Source organism: Petaurus breviceps, unplaced genomic scaffold (assembly GCF_028583685.1).
Source record: "Petaurus breviceps papuanus isolate PSGF00001 unplaced genomic scaffold, PetGlider_PUasm1.0 37, whole genome shotgun sequence".
In the NCBI taxonomy this organism is placed as follows: Eukaryota; Metazoa; Chordata; class Mammalia; order Diprotodontia; family Petauridae; genus Petaurus; species Petaurus breviceps.
The window spans coordinates 11,466,719-11,482,713 of NW_027186296.1; the positions used below are offsets into that span (position 1 = coordinate 11,466,719).

A 15,995-nucleotide genomic window follows, 5' to 3' on the forward strand; every position below is an offset into this window, starting at 1 on the left:
CGGCGGGCCCCAGTCTGAGCGGCTATGGCGGCGGCGGCGGCGGCGGCAGCAGCAGCGGGGGCTGCGGGCGGTCGAGGCTCCGGGCCGGGGCGGCGGCGCCATCTTGTGCCCGGGGCCGGGGGGGAACCCGGGGAGGGGGCCCCGGGCGGCGCGGGGGACTACGGGAACGGGCTGGAGGCGGAGGAGCTGGAGCCTGAAGAATTGCTGCTAGAGCCAGAGCCCGAGCCCGAGCCCGAGGAGGAGCCGTCCCGGCCCCGCGCCCCCCCCGGGAGCCTCCGGCCCTGGGCCCGGCGCAGGAGCTCCCGGCAGTCAGGAGGAGGAGGAAGAGCCGGGCCTGGTCGAGGGCGACCCGGGGGACGGCGCTATCGAGGACCCGGTGAGAACGGGAGGTCGGGGTCATGGGGGAAGGGCCTTTGGCCCCAGGGCGGGCGAGGGGCAGCCGTGGCTGCGGCCGGCGGGGGGGAGGGGGCGGGCGGGTCGTGGGCGGGGAATTACGCGGAGCTGGGCGGGACGGGACGGGACTCGGAGTCCTGGCTGGCTGGCTGGCTGGCGGCGGCGGCGACGACGGCGACGGTGGTGGTGGTGGTGGCGGCGGCGGCGGCGGGCGGGAGGCCGAGGCTAGGGCCCAGGCCGGAGCTGGAGCCAGAGCCAGGACGCGGTGGGGCCCGTCCCGGGCCGAGGCAGGGCTGGGGGTGGGGGTGGGGGAGGAGGGGCGGGAATGGAGGGGGCCGGGAGCTCCCCGAGGGGGAGGGGGAGCTAGCGCTTGGTTCGGACCGTCTCCGAGGCCGGAGAAGCCGATGAGGCCCCTCCATGTTTCCTCTAAGCTCCGATCTCCTACCCCACCCACTCCAGGAGCTGGAGGCCATCAAAGCCCGAGTAAGGGAGATGGAGGAAGAGGCAGAGAAATTGAAGGAGCTCCAGAACGAGGTGGAGAAACAGATGAACATGAGCCCACCCCCAGGCAACGGTGAGCCAGAGGGAAAGGGCCCAGGACCGAAGGAAGGAGGGGAGGACCAGTAATGGGGGGAGGAAGAGGGCTTGGAAAGATCTTTCCCTGGTGACCTTGCTAGGGACCATGGTGTTAGAGAGGGTGTTATTTGTCCCTTGTGTCACGTTTACTTTCTTCTTTAAGGTAGTAACCCTGCCTTGATCACCCAGAATCCACAAAAAATCGGGTTTAATCCCCTGTCTCTAAATTTAGGTACATAAGTTAGCTCCTTAGTGCTAAATTTAGGTAGGGGCTTTTAAATGGTAGAAGAAAAATAATAATTTTGTCATGATTAAAAGCTGGAGATAACCTTAGAGGTCATTTAACTCAAGTCTTTCATTAGGAAACTGAGTCCCAAAGAGGTGAAGGGAGGATACTTGAACAAAGTCACATAGGAAGTTAATAGTAGGGTACTGATTCCTTTTCACCAAATCACACCTCTTTATTTTATCAGAAATCTCTCAAGGATGTGAGACTGCTTGGGTTACTTTTCCTTGAGGTGTTAAGAGTGGGAGTTTTCATGAGGATCAGATAGATAGAAATTGCTCTCTTTTGTTTTGTAGCCGGCCCAGTGATCATGTCCATTGAGGAGAAGATGGAGGCTGATGCCCGGTCCATCTATGTGGGCAACGTAAGTATTAGTCTTATCCTGAGAGAGGTCATTATTTGGGGAAAGACGACCTGTCAAAGCAAATATTTATCTTAACAAGAAGGGGTTATTGGGGATTTAGAATTAGGGTGGGAGTAGTAGGTATAGTACAAATTGTAAGATTTGTAATTGGGAAGACCGAAAATGTCATTTAGTCCAACTTACTTTCACTTTGTAGATGAAGAAACCAGTAGTTAGTGAGAATTGCAAAGGAAAAGGCATGGGTTAAGGCAGAAGTGGGAATAGTTCTGATTTTGTAGTTAGATTACCTTTTGCTAGCACCCAGATGACTTAGGGTCTCTTCTATTCTCCCTCCTTCCCCCAATACTAGACCATAGCCAGTGTTGTCTTGGGTTGTGTTGGTCCTATCAGTGAAATTTTTCTTTTTCTGCTTAGGTGGACTATGGTGCAACAGCAGAAGAGTTGGAGGCACACTTCCATGGTTGTGGTTCAGTTAATAGAGTTACCATCCTTTGTGACAAGTTCAGTGGCCATCCTAAAGGGTAAGTGGGGGAAGAAGTGTTAGAGCACAGATTAACATTCATTTCGTCAAAATTTCAAGATCAGACAGGTATTTGTTATGTTGGTACTTTATCGAACTTGGAGAGACAGCTTTAGTATTGGATGGAGATGACCTTGAAGCATATTAGATTAGGGTCCAAGTTCTGCCTGTGACATATTGAGAAAGTCACTCACCTTTTTAGTTCTCTAGGTAACTCTCTTAAGACTTGTTACTGAGAAAGTGCCAGCCTGGATTAGCATTGGTAGGGGAGTTCCTTATATCAGTGAAATCACTGGCCTTTACCCTGTCCTTGTTGATTGTGAGCTCTAGGAGGGCAGGCGTCAATTTATTTTTGCATTTGTATTCTTAGGGTTAGTATAGACCCTTTCACACAATAGAAGTTTAATATGTATTTGTCGTGTAGCCTAAAATGTTAGATCATATGGTCTTCCTTTCAGGAGCTGACATAACAGGCTAGACTTAAGAGAAATAATAGATGTATAGAAAACTATAGGAACACTAAATGTATGAAAATATGTGCATCTGTTTCTTTGTTTTCTCCCCTTTCCCAGGTTTGCATATATAGAATTTTCAGATAAAGATTCAGTGAGGACGTCAATGGCTTTGGATGATTCTCTTTTTAGAGGAAGACAGATCAAAGTAAGCTCTGTCTCTGTTTGTGAGTGTTCCATGTGGATTCTGAGGTCTGCCCTTAACCTGTCTTGGCTGTTTTCCATTTGCTTAGGTGATACCAAAACGGACCAATAGGCCGGGGATCAGCACCACAGATCGGGGTTTTCCGCGTGCCCGATATCGTGCCAGGGCTACTAACTACAGTAGTTCACGATCTCGATTCTATAGTGGCTTCAACAGCAGACCCCGGGGCCGAGTCTACAGGTCAGGATAGATGGGCTGCTCCTCTCTCCTTCCCCATGAGCCTTATACCCTGCCTCTCATCTGGTTCAAGCCCTCACTTCCTAGAGGAGCTTCGATTCTTGGTTCTGTGTGATGGTAGAAGGGCAAGTTTGACTTAAAGAATCCCAGTCCTTAAGCAGTAACTGGGGATTAGGAGAGAGTATGAAATTCCCAAATCTCTTCCCAGGCTTCTCCTTCATAATTATTAGTAGGACTACAAATTTACTAGCATGAGGGTTTCTACAGAGAAGGCTGGGTAGAACCAGGTACCAGTGCCATTTCTAGGAAGGTTGGAGGAGAGGGGGATGAGTTGAAGGGTTTTTTCCCTCAGGTGGGAAGGGATTGGAATTGTCAGAGTCTCTAAGAAAATGCCACAGCCAGATTGGGTCTCCCCGGTTCTGGATGAGGATTTTAAGGTTATATTTGATTTTGAGGTTATATTTACTAGCCTTTGTCAGGATTTTAGGAGTTAGAATTTTCTTAGTGTCTGGATGTTTGTTGCTTTGAGATACTAGGTCAGTTCCTTTACTTTAATCTCCTTAGTTTATGTAGGGGAAGTTAGATAGTATAAGCCTCTAGCTTTTCTGAAGAGCTGCTTTTCCTGATCCCCCTGGATAGTTAGGAAAGGGACTGGTGATGGTAATATCTACTATGGGCAACAGGGTTAATGCTTTCTGGGAGGATTGAAAGCTATTGGAATAATAGGAACCTGAGCCTCTCCTTAATTTTCTTCTCTCTCCCCTTACTGGGACATTCTCTCGGAATGTAGTTTCTTTTCATCATCCAGACACTTCCCTTCTGCTGACTTGTGCCCTCTGGTGGGATCTTAGGTGTTTGTAGTTTAAAAAAAAAAACTTACCCCATAGACAGGAGCTAGAGCTGGACTAGTAGGACCATGGGAGGGGGTTGTACTGAGATGTCCATTAACTATGTTTACACCCAACTCTCCTTCTTTTTTCTAGGGGCCGGGCTAGAGCGACGTCATGGTATTCCCCTTACTAAAAAAAAAAAAAAACAAAAAAAAACAAAACAAAAAACCAAAAAACCAAAAAAGTGTGTATTAGGAGGAGAGAGAGGAAAAAAAGGAAAGAAGGAAAAAAAAGAATTAAAAAAAAAAGAAAAACAGAAGATGACCTTGATGGAAAAAAAATATTTAAAAAAAAAAGATATACTGTGGAAGGGGGGAGAATCCCATAACTAACTGCTGAGGAGGGACCTGCTTCTGAGGGTCTGGTCAGGGGAAGGGCCCCACCCCCACCCCGGGGAATGGGACAGGGGGCTGCTCATTCATTCTGGGGGTTCGACATGGACGAGTCTCGACTTCGAAAGCTGTTCCCTACCCCTCTCCCCCCTGCCTCCTCTCCTTACTTCACCCACTGGGGCTGCTGAGGGGTGGGGACAGGATGGTGGGAAAGGTTTTACCTAAGGGTATGTAAGGACACAAAACTGTTCTGCTTGTTACCCTCCCTCCATCTCTTCCCTGTTTTCCTTCCTGCCTGCCTCTTATCCTGCCAATTATCCCCTCCCACCTCTCCTCTTCCTGGCTCCCTGTCCATCATCCCTGGGACTACTCCTGACCCTCCAGAGATTCCCTGGTGATCTATTTTGTTTCCGTTTGTGTTTCTGTTTCTGTTTTGAGTGTCTTTCTTTGCAGGTTTCTGTAGCCGGAAGATCTCCGTTCCGCTCCCAGCGGCTCCAGTGTAAACTCCCCTTCCCCCTGGGGAAATGCACCACCTTGTTTGGGGGGATGGGGGGTTGGGTGTTTTTTTTTCTTTTTTCTTTTTTTTCTCTTTTCTTTTAATTTGATTTTGGAGGGGGTGGGAGGAAGTGGGAACAGGGGATGGAGGGAGGGTTTGGGGATTTTTGTTTATTTTTTTAGGTATTTCCAGGGGTGGGAGGAGTTTTTTGTTTTTTTTTAATATGTGTCATGAATAAAATAAAAATGTTTTTTGAAAATAGTGTGGTCTTTTCAATATAAAGAATATTTGTTTCCCTTAGATTCCAGCTAGAAGGTGAACCCTCCTTGATCGGAAGTGTTGGTGTTATGGAGGTAGATTTGCCACTTACAATTTAAAAGTAGGCATTAAATTACAAGTAGTTGGGATAATGCCTGTAATTGAGGAAGACTCCTTTTCTGAACTACAAGTTGTTTTCCTGGGCATTTGATAGGTAGAAGTGTAAGCCAAGACTGGAAAAACCCAAGTGACTAGGTCAAGTGACCTAAATGTGTATGTACTATATATGCCAGTGGTGTCGAACTCAAGGATGGCCATTAAACTGATATAAAAGTTCTTAATGGGCACATATTGACTTATAAAACCACATTAACATTTTATTATACTTATTTTGTTCAATATTTCACAATTATGTTTTAGTGTGGTTCTGGGCAAGTGTTTCAGGCTTTTGAGTTTTTGATACCTTTGCTGTACACAATTGGTTTAGGTGATTTGCCCACAGCTTCACTTGCCTTGGGCTAAGAGGCTTCTTTCCCATCTATGTTGCCATGTGAAGTTAGGAAATTAAGCTGTTATCCATTCAACTAAAACATTTGTGGGGGTAAACTAATTCTAGAGGGATTTATAGATGATTATTAGAATGCTAGCATTTTTAGATTATTACTTGAATTAATGCTGTGCTTAAAACTCAACTCAAAAAGTCTCTTTGAAAAGTCTTTACCTTTTTCCTTTATTGTCTAGAAATTCCAGTCTTCTCACCTCCTTCAGTGTGTCCCCATTTTATGGATGAACTAAGGCAAATAGGGGTTAACTGACTTGCCCAGGATTACATAGGTAGTGTCTTGAGGTTGGATTTGAACTCAGAACGTCCTCACTAGGCCAGGTGCTCTGTCCACTGTACCACCCAACTAACTGCTACCAATCCCATCTACAATTATTCTAATCTAGATGTAGACTTCACACTGTGTTTTATAAACATTTCATGATGCTTTTTTTTTAATCTGAAATTTTGCTTTTGGCAGTGAAGTTCCCCATCCTTTAAAGACCCAATTCAGTGTTCCCATGAAGGCTTCCTTTTACCATTTTGATTGGCAAAATTAATCTTGAATTTCTGTAATATGCATCAGATACTAGTTATTTAAGCCATTAAAAAGTTTAACCTTTTTTTTTCCTCCCCAGTAGGTAATTTATTTGAGAGCAGATTTGTATTCCCTAGACCTTTGGACTTGTAGGTGCTTGGTTTTCGAATAAATTTAGTTAAGGAATTTGTGGGACTAAAAATTAGTTTAGTGGTCACAGAAGTGGATTAAGCAACATTACCTGTCCACTAGAGGGTGTAGTATGACTTGCTGGCCACATAGCTAGATTTTCCTTTGCCTGGTTTGAGAGAATTTTCTTGAATGGTTGGTGGTCTTATTTTCCTAGGCATTAAAGGTATCCCATCTCTTAATCCTGTGGGTCGGAGCTGTGTGGGGCCTTGGCTGCTCTTGGAAATGATACCACTTTTCCCCCTCCTTTCTTGGCCCAATCCTCACTAAGGTAGAAGCTACTATTTTCTCTAATTTAGGACCACCCTCCTACTCCCCATTCCCATTCAAATGTTCTGGTTTGTTTTCTGTTCCATTGGAGAACTTCCCAAATCTCTAATTTTAAATTTAATTTTTAAATAGGATTTTAACATTTCAGATAGTATAAATTAGCTATTCCTACCTAACCCGTATATACAATGAGAGGTTTCTACTGCAGAGTACTTTTGGGGACTGGTGACAACAAAAATAACCTATTACACAATGAATCTCAGTCCCATCCCAAGATTCAAATTTCCTACTCCTCCAGTATTTTGCTGTGATCAATATACAGTGTATCCATTTTAATTGATGGGGAATATTTATGACTTTTAGGAGCTAAGAAGTATGAAGGGGAAAATATTTCCTAGGAGTAAGATTCTGCCTTGGCATCCTTTTTCCCACCAAGCTCTTTGGGAATTAAAGGGGCCTTTGGACAACCTGCCTAATATTTTTTGAAGTTTAGAGATATTTGGAATATGTCACCTAAGTTGTCTGTATGGCACATGGGTGGCAAGACCTAAAGTTTCCTTACAGATAGAGAAAGTTCATGTATATACCACAAGGCAAGCTACCCGGTTCTTTTACTAGACTCATCCAGCCTTACCTGACCCCCAACTTTGGGGGAAAGCCCCAGATAATCTCTGTATGATGAGTAGGTATGGAGTAGTCACTGACATCTAGTGACATATGACAGGCACATGCTTTCTCTAAAACAAAATTATTTGAGGACAGAGGCTGGTACTGTAATATGTTAAAAACCAAGAACATAAATGGGGGGTGGGGTGGGGAGTGAAGGGTAAGGGAATAAGCATTTAAGTATATACTGATTTTCATTTGATCTTTACAATCACCCTGTGAGGTTGATGTTATGATCCCCATTTTACAGTTGAGAAAACTGGGGAAAACAAGTAACTTGGCTAGGGTCTCATAGCTAGTCAAAGTCTGAGGCTGGATTTTAACTCTCATGTTCCAGATTCCAGACACAACAGTATCCACGGTACAGCCTGTCTAAGAAATGGACAGATTTTGTGATGGTGTTGTAAAACTGGACTCTGTTGAAGTCCTGCTCAGATAGGTCACCATGACCTTGAACTTTCCAGTGCTGTGCCAGGGGCAGGTTTAAGAGTTGGTCATGGGGTTCAAAATTCTAGCAGGTTCTTAACCAAATTAGGAAGACATCTAATGTGATCCCAGTGATGAAATGTGCATATATATATATTCTCTGAATATTAATCTAAATGTAGAAAGCTCACCCCCAGGTTGGCTGTAGGGTGAAAAAGTTTTTCAACCATAGAAACTGTCAAAAGCCCATCTATTAAGTATTGGAGGGGTTGCATACTACAGGATGGGGGAACCATGCCAGATTGATGATAACCACAGAAGGTAAAGAATGTGCCCTTTGGATATCCCTAATTTCTTCCATTGTGTATCAATATACCATCCTCAAATTTATCTCAGTCTTTGCTGAACCTGGGTTTTGAGTACAATTCCACTTAACTGAATAAAAACATCAAACATCTACTATGTGCAAATTAAGATAGCAATTTCTTTTATTTGGGTGTGAGAACTTTCCTTTAAGGTTTGAATGCACACCTACCAAATTCTAGTATTCTAGGATTTGGTGAATCAATCTTACTTGCCTTAAACTATGTTTATAATTTTTCCTAGGTCTGCAATATGAATGTATAGCTTACCTACCCAACTACAGTATAAATTCTTCCAGGGTAGGCATCTTAGCACCTGAATGCCTGACTATGTCTGCTACTTTACTGATCACAATAAATGCTTGTCAAATGTCTTCACTGCTTAGCAGCCTTATGATTTCATAGAATTCAGTCTCATTTCTTAAGACTTAGCTCCCATACCTTTATCATAAAAGGCTTTGCCTCATCATCCCAGGAGTTTAGCCTTAGCCCTTCAGGTTCTGTAATTGTGTATATTTTTTATTTATTTATCTGTGTATCTGTTGTTTTTTCCACTGGAACATGAGCTCTTCCAGGGCCAAGAATTTTAATTTTTGTGTTTGTGCCCCCTAGTATCTCTGTCTCTGTGTCTCTGTCTCTCTGAGAGAACTGCTCTAATCTCTTGGTCATTTTAATCTCTTTCCTCTGGACTTTTCCCAGTTCTGTTAAGAAAAGTATGCATACATCGACAAGGAAATTAGCTCATTTTTGTCATTACTTTTGAAATTACTGTACTACTCAATAACATGTATGATACCAAATTATTAGCAAATAAAGCAGCCTGAGATTTATATAAAAATCCCTCTTTCAAAGTACTCAAAGATCTTCCTTATATGTGATTTTAATAGTTTACACAGACCCTCCAGAGGTATATCTGGGACGGGCATTATTTCCATATTACCAATAACCTAAGGCTACAGGTGGAATTCTGGTTTTCACTGTCTTTTCTTGTATACTTCTATTCAGTATGCATCCCAGATTTTCTTGGTCTAAGTTTCAAGAATTTTAACGAAGCATTCCAAAGGAATTTGTTCTCCCAATTCCAGTAGGGGACAGCTTTATATTTTTACAGGATTTTCCCCCCCAAAGATCTCAAAGTACTCTCGTATTTTATTTTATTGGTCCACATCACCTTGGGGTTATGCTTTCCTTAAAAGAGCTGTCATTACCAAGAGGTAATGAAACTATCGACCTTAAAAATACTATGCTTATTCTATGCCTATCTTCATGCTCTGCCCATATGCTGGAAATGTCTTTTTCCTTCATCTTTATCTAAGCAAATCCTACTTTCAAGGGCCAAATGGAGACCCTTTATCCATCCTCCTGTCCCCATCCAAACACCTTTAAGTGAAGTCATTAGGTAACTTCAACCTACAGTGACTCTAGGCAAGTAATTTCTCTGGACCTTACTTTCCCTATCTGGAAAATGAAAGGATTGGATTAGATAACCTCTTAGGAACCTTCCAGCTCTAATGTCCTGGTTAGCATAGATCAAGGGATTATCAATTTAGAGCCAAAAGAGACTAAAAAAGTTATCTCATCCAATCTATTTTAGCTTTTAGGACACAAATCCATAGAAAAGGGACTCATAAGATCACATAAGCAGTGGCAGAAGTAGGATTTGAACTCAGGACCTCTGACCAAGTCATTGGATGTTAAGTCCAGTACTCTATCCCACTATCCTCTGCTTTATATTTTAGATGCCCCCTTCCTCCTCTGAACTCTTAATGGCACTTGAAATAAAATAGTTTACATTTCTCTAGGACATTGTAATTTACAAGTATTTTTTCCCATCAAGGTAGTCAAGGAGGTAACACAAGCAATAGGAACCCCATTTTTGTATCCGAGTAAGGCGACTTGGGAGCAAGCTTCATACCTACTGCCTTGGTATTGTTAATTTAGTTTTTACATATGCATCTGGACTCCTCAACCAGATCATATGCTCCTTGAGGGTAGAAACTGTTGTCCGGCTCTTCCTTGTATCTTCCCACAGGGCCTAGGACACACAGTAGGCTCAATAAATACTTGTTGCATGAATCAAGCAATTCATAAGGTTGGTAATCAGCTCCTTATTTGGGCAGCTGCTTCTTATTTCTGCATTGAAATTTTTCTTGAAGAAATTTAGTGGTGACTGAGAAGAGAGCAGGACCCCAAAATGAAGCATTTCCAGCCCCATTAAGGCAAATGTGCCTTCTACTCTCTTCTATCATCCGCCCTCTAGTATGTTCATGGTACAGTGACTGTGATGAAGGAAAGTATCAGCATCATTTCTCCAGAGCCCATCGACAGGAAGGAAATGGTAGGGTAAGGGATTGGTATGTTTCAGACCTCAGAGATACCCTCCCATTGCAAAAAACCATCATGTAGAGGCATAGAACAAAAAAAAAAAGAGGAAAGTTCAGTCTCCTCATTTTTCTTCCATTTAAAATTCCTTTATTGAAATATAAGTAGTAGGCCCAGTGTGTGAGGTCTGGGTATCCCTGGGTGAGACTAGAAAGAGCCTTGCTTCTCTTAGTTGCAATCCATACCTGTGCCCTCTGCAAGGGGATCACTAAACAGAACCCCATGACCCCTTCCTGAGACACTGGTCTTAAGGGGGACCACAAGATAGGGAGGTGTAAGTGAAACAGGCTTTTGATCTCCCCTTGTCTAAAGGTGGCACCCCATGGGCTGGGATGTATTTAATTCCACTTTCCATGTCGCCTTCTTGGTATATTTCATCTTCCTATTGGATGAAGTTCACTTAGCTTCTTTCACGTCTGTGGTCAGACTTCCCTTGTGGGTCTACTCTTGGCGTACCTTGGCCTTCCTATAACCAGCATGGCATGCTATGGTGTTTCCCATCTGCTTCATGGCATCTGTTAGCCTCTTTGCATTTCAAAAGTGGTGCCCTCTGTTCTCCTCTAATCATTCTCCTAGTGACACTCAGAGGGCAGGCGTTGGTGTGGCAAGAAGTGGGACATGGTCACAGCGGGTTGGGGGTGGTGGTCTCAGCAAGGAGGGCCGACGACAGAGCTCCCCATCCCTCAGGGCCTCTGGAAGGGCCTTGCGTTTGCTCTCGGGCAGCAGCATGATGCTGAGGATGCAGAGAAGGGCACAGGCTGCCAAGACCACGTGCTGCAAGAAGGCACCTCGACCTGCATGGAGCCGCTGTACAGGACCACTCAGCTGGCCCAGTGCCCCCAAGGCCAGGATTAGGCCCAGGCCCCGTCCCCTGAGGAAGGATGAAAATGAAACTCAGATAAAGCCTGAAGACCCGATTCTGACCCAAATAGCAACTTCTCCTTATCAGTTTAGAGCTTATCCACTCTGTCCCCTTCTTTCATGATCCCCTTCCTAATAATATCAATATTAAGAATAATAGCCAGCATTTATATAGTGCTTTAAGGTTTGCATATGCTATTTCATTTGATTACCAAAATAACACCCTGAAATAGATAGTAATATTAACCTTTTTTTACAGAAGGGAAAATTAAGACTGAGAAAGGTGACTTTCTTAGCTTCCGTCATGTACCCAGGGTACCATAGGTCACATAGGGTCACATAGCTAATAAGATTCTAGGACAAGACTTGAATTCAGGTCTTCCTGACTTCAGGGCCAGCACTCTATCCACTGACCAGCTTGGCTCTTGCCCTTAAGTCCCTTAGAGCCAGGCTGGAGATGAGCCATTCCCATCTAAATCTCACCCCTAGTTCTCACCGGACTGTTGTAGGGATAACCTCTGCAGCAAGAAGGACACTGAGGACACCAGCAGCATGGGAAAAGAAGAGTCCGAGAACTGAGAAGGCGGTGACAGCCGCATCATTCAGATCTACAGGAACAAAGGGACACGGCATCAGAGCTGAGAAAACCCCAACGGGGCGGGATCAGAGCGGACTACCAAGCCCACAGTGCTCTCCGCAATCCTGTAGTCTTGGCTGACTGTTTTATTTATTGGCACTTGGGTAGTATCCCAACAATTATCTACTCAGTGTCCAGTATGGTACTTTGGATAAAGTAAGTGCCCAACAAATGTTTGTTGATGAGAAAAGAGTGGGGTTGGTAACAGAAAAGATGGTGGGCAGAAGTACATATGGGGCAATGTTTTATCATTGATATTATGATTATAATTATATTATCATATTTCAGAGAAATATGTACTTTGAGCAAAGGGTCAGGGGATTTATTTTTAAACTTTTTTTTTTTTAATTTTTGGAGGGGGGAAGGCAGGGCAGTTGGGGTTAAGCGACTTGCCCAAGGTCACATGGCTACTAAATGTTAAGTGGCTGAGGCCAGATTTGAACTCAGGTCCTCCTGACTCCAAGGCCAGTGCTCTATTCACTGTACCACCTAGCCACCCTCATCAGGGGATTTAGTTTATCTGATAGGGTCATAGCCTAAGGTTCCCCAGAAAAGGGATGGAACCCCTGTGAGAAGAAGAAGGGACAGATGTTATCACGGCTCTGGGATGCTCACAATCTCTCAGGCCCAGCAGCACAAGAGAGGCAATGCCAGTGAGGGTCATAGTGAGCAGCAGGATGCCCCGGCGGCCGAAACGATCTACGGTAACCCCCAGGAAGACACAGGCCAAGCCTGCTGTGCCACCAGCCAGCAGGGAATACAGGTTGAAGTCGACCTGGGACTTTCGTCCCACTCCTCCCACAAGCTGGTAGCAATGCCTAATCCCATGAGCAATGAAACTGTAGGGGTAAGAAAAATGGTAAGATGTTGAGTCTTCATCCCAAGGCTCCCTCACCTCTGCTGGAACTCCTACCTTTAGTTTTCCAGTTTTCCAAAACCTGTGTGGAATTCCACCCATACCCACCTCCTGGCCTGGGTGCCAGTTAGCCCTGCCCACCATCTGCCACCCCTTCCCACTTTGTTCAATGCTCACGTGGTGAAGCCCAGGATAAGCAGATTTTTCCAGATGTTTCGACAGCCAAGTAAGGCTGAGAGGGAGATCTGGGCAGTCGCAGGAAGGGGACAAGTGTTCTCCAGATCTTAGGAAGGGATAGAAAGAGGGAAGCATACTTCAGAAATCCAAATGGTTGTGTGGGCACATGCCTAAGCTTACCCACGTGTTGTGTGGCTCCCGGGGAGGGAATGTCCAGAATCCCTCTGGGATGTGGGGACCTGTTTTTAGAGTGGGAGGCCTCTCTGAGGCTGGTTTCCAAAGGGGAAGTTCTTTCTGGCCCGTCTAGGTCTTGAGTCTGCATACAGAGAGCACCCACATGTACACATGTGGAAGTTATTCACCAGCTAGGAGCTGCCCAGTCTTCTTCCCTGGGTTCTCACCTCGCAGGGCTTCTTCTGCCTCATCCCCCAGTGGCTCCCCTTGAGGTCTGTTTCTTTGAGCCAGAACTCTCAACACAGCTTGGGCCTCTTTTGTCCGACGGGACACCAGCAGCCACCTGGAAGACTCCAGGAACAGATCTGGCCATCTAGACAGGCAGGGGAGAGGATCGGGGCGGGGTGGGGGGAGAGAGAGAGGGAAGGATAAATGAATTCTAGTCACAGTGAAGCCTCCTCCATGGCTGGGACTCCCTATCCTGGGCACCTGCTTTGCTAGTCCTGGGGAAAATAAGTTCCCACTGCTGGGAAGATAAGCCTGGGGAAAGTTTTGGGAGCAGGATCCAAGGGGAGGCATGAGACCTACCATGGTGGTGATGGTAAAATGAGTGATTGAATTGGGATGGGGGAGAGGATTGGATTTACAGCAGAAGTTCCCTATGTCTATGGGCTAGCTGGTAGAGGATGTGGGGAAGGGTACTGACCCGTAGAGCAGGAAGAGAATACAGGGGGCTGTGATCAGTCTGAGCAGAAGTCTCCAGTCCTTGCAGGCCAGAGCCAGGCCCAGGAGCAGAAACTGTCCCACTACTCCCATGAGCTCTCCAGCTAGGACTGCTCGGAGTCGCTGGGAGGGCTCACATAACTCCAGGCCTGAGGATGTGGCAAGGCCAGGTCCAGAAGAGAAAGGTGAACAATGTGAGGAGGAAGTGGGAAGAGGGGTAGAGGTTAGTTAGGGAAGGCCCTGGGTAGGGCCAGGGATCTGCTGGATGGAGCACAATGGCAGTCTGGACTCAGCATTCAATGAAAACAGCATTGGAAAGTGAGTCAGGAGACTAGGGCTCCAGTTCTTGCTTTGGCGCTAGCTGACCTTGGGCAAGTAGATTCAAACTTCTGAGCCTTAGGTGTAGAATGAGGGGTGCAACTAGACCTCTAAGGACCCTAGCCTTCTATGTCTCTGCAAGGCTGCTAATGGGATGAGTTGGGAGACATGGAAGGGAAGCAAAGAGTGTGGGAGGTAGAAGTAGAGTGAAGGGCAAGGCAGGGTAGGGTGAGGGTGATCACCACAAGGAAGCAGCTATACTCACGGGTCAGGTAGAGGCCAAGGTCAGCCCCAGCTAGCATGAAGCCCAGGAGGAATCGGAGAGCAGTGAGACCTGGTGGGGAGCCAGCTGCAGCCCCTCCTACCCCACAGGGTCCTGCCAGCCCCAATGCCAGCAGTACAACCCCTCGACGTCCTACCCTGGAGAAAAGGGAGGACCTTCCATCACAGTATCCCACGTATCCCACAGCCTTCTCCCTCATCCCCCAACCAAGGTCAGTCCCACTGAACTGCTAAGATTCAGAATGGCATCCTGTGTATGGCACAATCCAATGGCATCCGAGAGCATTGGGGTTGGGGATGGGGCTACAGATCGACACAGACCTAGAAACTCTCAGAACTAGGGACTTGTCTTCTGATGGGGGGGTTACTCCTGTCTCAGTCTTCAGAGCTCCTTCTTGTATTCCTAGCTAGAGCCACCTTCACGTCTCTCAAGCCTCGCTGCCCTTAACTCGCTTTCTCCTTAGGCTGGTCCAGTGCAATGCACTCCTGCCCTACACATACATACCTGTCTGTAGGATGACCCAGACCCAGGTAGCCACAGGCAAAGCCCAGGAGGAAGAGGATCTGCTCCAGGGTTACCTCCCAACCCCTTTCACAGACTAGATCCCACTGTGGAGGGGGAGAGAAGGGTTTGCTGGGATGGAGAGGGCAGGAGATGCTCCAGCCCAGACCCAAAGTGCTTTTCCTTTCCACTCCTGTCCCTCACCCTCACCTGAGTGACCATGTTGCTGGTGAGGACAGGGAGACCACTGTAGTCCCAGCCATGGGGGCATCGGGTGCTGTTGGGTGGGGGTGGGGAGCAGGCCTCTTCGCTGGTGTTGAGGGGCGGCTCCCACCCCGAGGCGTTGGCCTGGCGGCATCTCAGGGGCGGCACCAGCGTGAGGATGGGGTCTGAGGCCAGACCCAGGGCCACGAAGAGCAGGGGCAGGCAGCTCAACCCTAGCTGCACCTGCTGGGCCCTCCCCACCACCCCCACCTGCGAGAGCAGCGGCTCAAAGCTGGGGGGCCCTATGGGGGCTGCCAGGGACAGGCTGCTCCCCAGTGCATCGGGAGCCGCTGGTCCCCCTTCCCCCTCCCCTTCGCCCTCCCGTGGCTCCATTCACCCTGGGGCGAGGAGGGACCCGACCTGTAAGGAACAAGAGAGAAAAATAGGGAGGAAGGGGAGGGATGGAGAGTGACAGGGGAGACAAGAGGAGAGGTGGAGGGGGAGAGATGGTGGGATAAGGGGTAGGTGAGGTCTATGCACCTTCTGGGGGCCAGTCACTCACCCCTCTGGGGCTGGCTGGGGTCTCTACGGCCCTGACACGGTCGCTGCTTCCCCCATGGGGCGAGGGGGTCCTGGTGGCCAAGGAGCCCGGGCCTACCGCTGTGGCTTGGGTGGGGGGGTGCCTCCTCTCCCCTCCCTGTCCCTTCTCTTCTTTCCTTTCCTTTGACCCACTCTCCCGCCTCCTTCCCCCCTCCCTGCTATCGATTGCTCCGACCCACTGCCTGGCCCTCATTCCATGGCTTTGCTGGATTTCCCACCCTGCCCCCCCCCTCCCCTTCTCCAGCTCTGGGCTCCCTTTTCTCTCCTCCCCTTCCTTT

The 15,995-nt window shown here is 47.0% G+C and overlaps 2 protein-coding genes across 4 annotated transcripts; one reads left to right on the forward strand and one right to left on the reverse strand.

The window, feature by feature from the left end:
* The first annotated feature begins 9 nt into the window (after positions 1 to 9).
* PABPN1 (poly(A) binding protein nuclear 1) lies at positions 10 to 5,010 on the forward strand. The gene is given in 8 exon segments (XM_069097852.1): positions 10 to 261; positions 263 to 376; positions 853 to 967; positions 1,552 to 1,619; positions 2,034 to 2,140; positions 2,712 to 2,799; positions 2,885 to 3,036; positions 4,017 to 5,010. Coding segments are annotated over 8 exon segments (921 nt in total). The 5' UTR covers positions 10 to 24; the 3' UTR covers positions 4,057 to 5,010.
* Positions 5,011 to 8,102: 3,092 nt separating this feature from the next.
* On the reverse strand, positions 8,103 to 15,992 carry SLC22A17 (solute carrier family 22 member 17). 3 transcript variants are annotated; one of them, XM_069097840.1, is made up of 10 exons: positions 15,680 to 15,992; positions 15,124 to 15,387; positions 14,917 to 15,020; positions 14,395 to 14,549; positions 13,795 to 13,960; positions 13,316 to 13,461; positions 12,915 to 13,020; positions 12,497 to 12,720; positions 11,741 to 11,852; positions 8,103 to 11,254 (listed from the first exon to the last, which is right to left on the reverse strand). In XM_069097840.1, the coding sequence occupies exons 1-10, from the start codon at positions 15,908 to 15,910 to the stop codon at positions 10,966 to 10,968; spliced, it is 1,797 nt and encodes a 598-aa protein (XP_068953941.1). In that variant the 5' UTR covers positions 15,911 to 15,992; the 3' UTR covers positions 8,103 to 10,965. The 3 variants fall into 3 exon arrangements, with proteins under 3 accessions (XP_068953941.1, XP_068953939.1, XP_068953940.1); XM_069097838.1 differs by having other exon boundaries at positions 15,124 to 15,302; positions 15,658 to 15,989; XM_069097839.1 differs by having other exon boundaries at positions 15,124 to 15,537; positions 15,680 to 15,819.
* Positions 15,993 to 15,995: the final 3 nt, after the last annotated feature.

Coding starts and splice junctions, on each gene's coding strand:
- SLC22A17 (XM_069097840.1), bottom strand. CDS start 15,910: ATGAGGGCCAGGCAGTGGGTCGGAGCAATCGATAGCAGGGAGGGGGGA. Junction 15,021..15,123: donor CCAGCAACATGGTCACTCAG/GTGAGGGTGAGG, acceptor CCCCCTCCACAG/TGGGATCTAGTCTGTGAAAG. Junction 14,550..14,916: donor CTGGGTCATCCTACAGACAG/GTATGTATGTGT, acceptor CCTTTTCTCCAG/GGTAGGACGTCGAGGGGTTG.